General features: G+C 39.4%; 2 protein-coding genes across 2 annotated transcripts; one reads left to right on the top strand and one right to left on the bottom strand.

The window, feature by feature from the left end:
- Positions 1-485: 485 nt before the first annotated feature.
- LOC120719543 lies at positions 486-2693 on the top strand. The gene is made up of 2 exons (XM_040008823.1): positions 486-992; positions 1562-2693. The coding sequence occupies exons 1-2, from the start codon at positions 558-560 to the stop codon at positions 2675-2677; spliced, it is 1551 nt and encodes a 516-aa protein (XP_039864757.1). The 5' UTR covers positions 486-557; the 3' UTR covers positions 2678-2693.
- Positions 2694-3023: 330 nt separating this feature from the next.
- LOC120719547 lies at positions 3024-5340 on the bottom strand. The gene is made up of 2 exons (XM_040008828.1): positions 4782-5340; positions 3024-4256 (listed from the first exon to the last, which is right to left on the bottom strand). The coding sequence occupies exons 1-2, from the start codon at positions 5164-5166 to the stop codon at positions 3214-3216; spliced, it is 1428 nt and encodes a 475-aa protein (XP_039864762.1). The 5' UTR covers positions 5167-5340; the 3' UTR covers positions 3024-3213.
- Positions 5341-5963: the final 623 nt, after the last annotated feature.

Below are 5963 nucleotides of genomic sequence, written 5' to 3'. Positions count from 1 at the left end.
TCTATTAACAATCTGAAAATGGTGAATATTCTAATCGCAAACTTAAATTGTGCACCTTCAAAGTATTTTTTTTTGTTGCTAAGTTCAAATTCATATGTCATTATTTATTTTTTTGTACATGTAATTATTTAGTGTATGAATATTTCATCGAGAGTCAATCACATAAATAAATGTAAAGTCATATTTAACACTCAGTGTGTAGTTCTGAGTTATTTCTCAGTGGCCTGATACAATTTCTTCTAGCAGTTTGATTTCTTCTACCATTTCATTTTGTATCAAACACTAAATCATACTCAGTCATAGTATAATCAAACTGCTCAAAGAAATAAACACTTTTGTTGGGAGTTTCTTAAATTTACAGAAACAAAGGATTATTTTGGTTGGGTACTGTAATTGTTTCGCCTTCATCCACAGTATTTCTGATTTCGCGCCATTACCCCGATTCATAGCGGAAGCCGGTTTTTTACTTCCGCTTGCGCTGTTGTTGACAGTTGCGGGGTTACACCTTCACTGTTGATAGAGATTTCTCTCACTGCAGTTTCTTTTACCTGGAGTAAATGGCAACACATCGAAGGTGGATACACAGTAGAGATGTTTTAAAAAGCAGCGAGGACAGTTCAGTTGCAGTGCCTCACCCGTCACTTCTCACGGAGTGGGTAGATGACATGAAACTATGGCCCGATGTTAGCTACATCGACATTATTAATTACCTTGTATTTTCCGAAGGCGTTGATGGCGAGGAATTACGTAATTACAAGAGCAGCGAGGCGTATAATTACCTGCACAGCAACAAAATTGATCAAGTACTGCTCAACAAACAAGGCGACTTTATTTTTCTTAAAGCAGCTGTAGAGCCGAGCCAGAGTATTAATCAAGCGAAACACTTAGCATGGGCAATGCTAAGAGAAAGTGGAGTAGTGGAGACAGTCGGCTGTTCCTGTATCGCCGGATTAGGGAGATCATGTAGTCATGCGGCTGCTATTCTGTGGAAGGTATATCACTTATCTGGATATCACAATGTTTAAATCACTGAAACAGAAACACTGGACTGGTCAAAGGCTGTGATTAAGGAGTCACGCTACTGCCATCTAGCCAAGTATTACGTGGAGCACTGTTTACATGTGAAAGCCACTCGTTAACTTTGTGTGGGCTGTATGCTGTACAATCACATGAAGATAAAATATAAAAAAAATAAAAGACTGCACATTAAGGTCAAATTTACAAGACAAGAAAAACTATAGTTATAAGAAGTGACACAGGGTAGTATAATACATGTTTGTTTATATATATGTATATTTGTACACACACACACTACTTTGAAAAAACTTAGACTGTGGGTGTATATTTCTGCATCAGTAACTGACTATTAATATGAAATGGATAATATGGGTGACTTTGCCAGTGTTTATATCTGTTTTGGATATGATTCAGGTGTATTGACCCAGGGTCATATCTATAACATGCAGGACACCAACCGTGTACTGCTTTTGTTAGTGTAAACTTCCTCATTATGTTAAATCTACTATTGACAGTGAGAAAAAACTATTAATGTTTGTTACAGGTGCAGAATGCTGCGATCAGTGGAAAGACAGGGCTTGCGTGTACAGACGAGCAGCGCAGGTGGAATGCAGGGACAGCAAAGAACCTTGAACCTAAACGTCTAAGCCAGATAAACTTCAGACATCACAGGGCAGAGCAGCAGTACGATGTGAACTCCCGGACTGCAGTGACACAATCTCTCCCTAACACACCATATCACCTTACACATCAAGACTTTATTGACAGTGTTAGCAAAGCACCAGTGAAGCCACTTTTCCTCCTCAAGAACACATTAATTGGAAAGTGTTACAATGCCTCGCCGTCTGCAGGTCCTCACCGCAACAGTAAAGTTGATGAGCAATTTTTTCAGCCACACCAAGCACACAGTTACAAACTAAGCTGTAATCCATGCAGGGCATTCTACCAGGCATACATTCAAGTTTCTGAAGAGCAAGCAGAACAATTACAAGAAGAAACAAAAGAGCAAAGTGCATCTGATTTGTGGCACAACTGCAGGAAAATCAGACTTACAGCAAGCTCTGCTAAAAAAGTTCCAGTACGTGCCACCACAAAAAATGACAAATTTTTATCTGAGCACATGTACCCTTCCTTTCGTGGGAATTATGAAACAAACTATGGTAAAGAAAATGAAGTTAGAGCTTGTCATCAGCTGAAAGAACAGGGTATGAACATCCTTCACATGGGTAGTGTTATCAGCATCCAGGAGCCATGGCTCTCTGCGAGTCCTGACGGGGTCATTGACTCAGATGTGCTTCTAGAAATAAAATGTCCTGTGCCAACTTATCCTTCACTCACGGAGCAGCTTACCCAGAAATGCAGCGATATCAAACTGGTAGATGAGGAACTGCAGCTGCAGAAAACTGGCAGCAGAGGCTATTACATGCAAGTGCAACTTACAATGTTTTGCACAGGGCTCAAGACTGCCACACTTGTGATCTGGACACCTACTGAGCATGTTTCATTTACAGTGCAATATGATGAAGCATTTGTAAAGGAACAAGTAAAACGCTTGAGAGGATTTTACTTCTCATATTTCTTACCTCGACTTGTAGAGGAGTATGCAGCAGGACGGTTTCAGTTAAATGAGAGATACTTGAAGATAATGGGCAAGGTTTAATGCATGTCACAACTATAAATGGGACAGTCAGACACCAACATGTCTGCAGAGTTTGGTCTCTGTCTTGTGAATGAAAGGAGACATTCAATATGAAATCTGTTAAATATTTCAATACAACTAAAATGTACGTAGTTGCAACATATGGTGGGAAATGAATGACAAACTGACAACATTAAATGTTGTGAATAGTTCTGTATTTCTGTAATCTTCCAACACAAAAAAATGTCAAGAATGCACAACTAATTATTGTAGATTTGAGAAAAACATTTTTTTTTCATTTAAGAAATTCATCACATTGTGGTTGAATAAAAAAGTAATAATTGTTCAATTGATTGATTGCTATATATATATATGCACACACTGTGTCACATAACCTTTCTTCTAGAACACAAGATATAAAAGTGAGACCTGGAATTATTTACTCTCTACATATATGTACATCAAATTTTAAAATAATTACATTACACTACACAACTTTATGTCCTGAGTAACCATCTTAATATCCCCAAGTCCACAATTGTTCATAACATACACAATTATTGTGTATCACGAATGAGATCCTCTCTTAAGTTCACTAGAGCAGCACATATTCTCAGTATCTTGTCTACTTTAGGAGCCATGCTTATAGGAACAATTTGTGAAAGTATTTTGTAGACTTTCAAGCGTCTGATTGCTCTTTCAACGTGGATTCTTACATTTGCAATCCGACGTGTGTATGTTACCTGTTCCTCAGTTAGCTGTCTACGTTTTTTTGTGAAAGCGGGTATTACTAATCTAACTTTTCTCTCAAAGAGTAAGTCTTTAATTGTAAAACCTCTATCTGCCATGACTTCATCACCAGGTTTTAGGTATGTTAATATTCCAGAGTCCATTGTGATAAATTTGTCACTACATCGGCCGCCATATGCCGCAGACACAAACATGATTAGTCCACATGGTGCAACAGCAACCAAATATTTGACTGTGTTGTGTGAATAATAATGGCTGTATGATTCCCCTCTTGAGCCCAGATTTCTGGGTTTCTGTAAAAGGGTCTCACTGCAGTCTATAATGCAGGTAGTATTTGGAAAGTTCTTCTTGAAGGCTTCAGGCATAGTTGCTTGAATAGTTTCTTTTGGCAGCCATGGAATTAATGGTCGGAGAACTTCCTCCAGCTTGTCTAACCAGTGTGAGATGATCTTGCTGGCCATGCTTTGTGATATATGAAACTGGCGGCTTAGGTCACCTATTACACGGTTACTCTTTAATTTCATAAGTGTCATGAGGACTTGATCTCGGACAGACATGGTAAATTCATTGTTGTCATATCCTTCCAGTGTCGACACAAGTGTGTTAAATGTTTCTAAGTCTATCCCAGTGTACAGCAAAGCGTCTGCATCATTTTGAAGAATGAAATATGCAACTTCATCACACTGAGTCATCTTATCCTGCACATCTTTTCTGCGAGACCTGTTGCAGTATTGATGGTCTTGTTGCGAAGGATCCTCCCACTGTGTGTGGACTGAGTGCAGATGTGGCTCAGGGGGTTGTGTGGAGGTGCTGGCCTGGTCTAATTCCACTGAACGTAACACTGTGGAGTCTGAATAAGACAAAAATATGATCAGATGTACAGTCAAACTGTTAGCATAAGAGAAACTGTAAAGTGTCACTTAGCTTATTATATTTTTGAGTGAAATTTCTCATTCTACATTTTTTCACACAAATGCAAAATCATAAATGTCAACATAAAATGTTCCTAAGTCCCCTAAAAATTTGTCACAATTTTATTCAATTACTGTGATTAGATTTTATTTTACATTCTAAAAAAAAGTCACAACTGTTGGTATTTTGCAAAGGTTGCCTTTAACGTTTTTACTTGAGTTTTCTCGACTTGAAAAAACATGTTCTTTATAAACACAAACCTAAGACCTTTACAGCCCTTGGAGCTAATCTTTTGGCATTATTATTATTATTATAAACTTTCGTTAAAATTGAGACTTTGCTACTAATAACCAGCTAGTGCTGATACGAACGCCATTCACCATAGGCTATTATTTAGTAAAATTAAAGAATTGCGTGTTTAAAATGCGAAACGGTGGCAAACCACATTTACACTTTCACTTACCGGGTACAGATTCTGTGTTTTTGTTCGTATTACTGGAAGCTGTCACACTCAAAGTGGTCCGAGTGAGCTTTCTTCTTTTCTTTGGTGGGGGTCGGTCATAGCCCAGATAAAGCTCCGGGTCGGGGTGTAGCTCTGTGGGCTTTTTATCGATAAAATGAAAGGAGCAAACATAAACTCTCTTTGGAGGGTGTTTGAGTCTTAAAGCTGCCAGCCACGCTAGTTTCCGATCCTCCTTCCGCGGCATAGAATGCAGTGCGTAGGGCGGTGGGCACGGACAAGCCTTTCTAAGTTGTTGATGCTCAAGGCAAAATGTTTCTAATGCGTTTTTCAGTTTTCTTGAATTATTGTGGCAGCCGACGACAGCACACGTTGAACCCGAGCTCATCTTCGAACAGGTAAAGCCACTTATTACCGCACAAAGTAACTGATTTTGCTGTTAGCAACGACTGAACGCGGGGTCTCGCTTTGAGTAACCGGAAGTATAAAACCGGACAACGGAAGTAGTGGTCTGTCATGGCAGCCTACGTACGCTCTTACAGAAACCTGTGGATAAAGTAAACTGTAAAATTAATATGCTTACCCAGATTAGTGGTGACCCATCATCAAACCAGTCATGGTGAACAGTGTTACAGGCATACAACATTCTCCATGGTTTCTTCCAACCCTTTGACATTTATTACATGTACTCATATAATAATCATTGCATGCCCTCATGTATGAAATGCACAGGGTGCCAATGGTAGAGCAGCCAATTCTAGCAGTCTATGGCAAATGCCAAGTGGGCTCCATGATGCTGAGCCATCAGTACTGGGCCCAGTACATTATATCAGGTCCTTAGGCCGCCTTAGGTCTGCTTCTGAATATTTGGTCAGAAACATTCATAGCAGTGGTCTGCTGGAGGTAATTTTGTAGGGTGATGCCAATGCTCATCCGGTTCCTTCCTGCACACAAAAACAAATAACGGTCTTGATGATGGGTTAAGGACCAAATTCTCCTCCTGTGTGCAATAAGCTCTCTTAGAGTAACTGTTTGTCTCCTGGAATCACCTGTTCTTTAGACTGTCTTCAGAGATACAACAATGTTTCTGCAAATGTAGGTATTGATGTGCCATTCTGAAAGGGTAGGATTACCTGTGAAACCTCTGTAGGGTCCAGGTATCACTTCATGCTACCAGTAGTGACA

Source organism: Simochromis diagramma, unplaced genomic scaffold (genome assembly GCF_900408965.1).
Source record: "Simochromis diagramma unplaced genomic scaffold, fSimDia1.1 OVJJ01000344.1, whole genome shotgun sequence".
Lineage (NCBI taxonomy): Eukaryota > Metazoa > Chordata > Actinopteri > Cichliformes > Cichlidae > Simochromis > Simochromis diagramma.
Note: the sequence above shows the minus strand (reverse complement) of the source record. Positions and strands in the feature narration are given on the sequence as shown.

What these genes read in the sequence shown, in the direction of transcription:
- LOC120719543 (XM_040008823.1), top strand. Translation starts at nt 558, where the DNA reads ATGGCAACACATCGAAGGTGGATACACAGTAGAGATGTTTTAAAAAGC. An exon ending in CGGCTGCTATTCTGTGGAAG is followed by an intron (nt 993 to 1,561) that starts GTATATCACTTA and finishes TGTTTGTTACAG; the next exon opens with GTGCAGAATGCTGCGATCAG.
- LOC120719547 (XM_040008828.1), bottom strand. Translation starts at nt 5,166, where the DNA reads ATGAGCTCGGGTTCAACGTGTGCTGTCGTCGGCTGCCACAATAATTCA. An exon ending in AAACACAGAATCTGTACCCG is followed by an intron (nt 4,257 to 4,781) that starts GTAAGTGAAAGT and finishes TGTCTTATTCAG; the next exon opens with ACTCCACAGTGTTACGTTCA.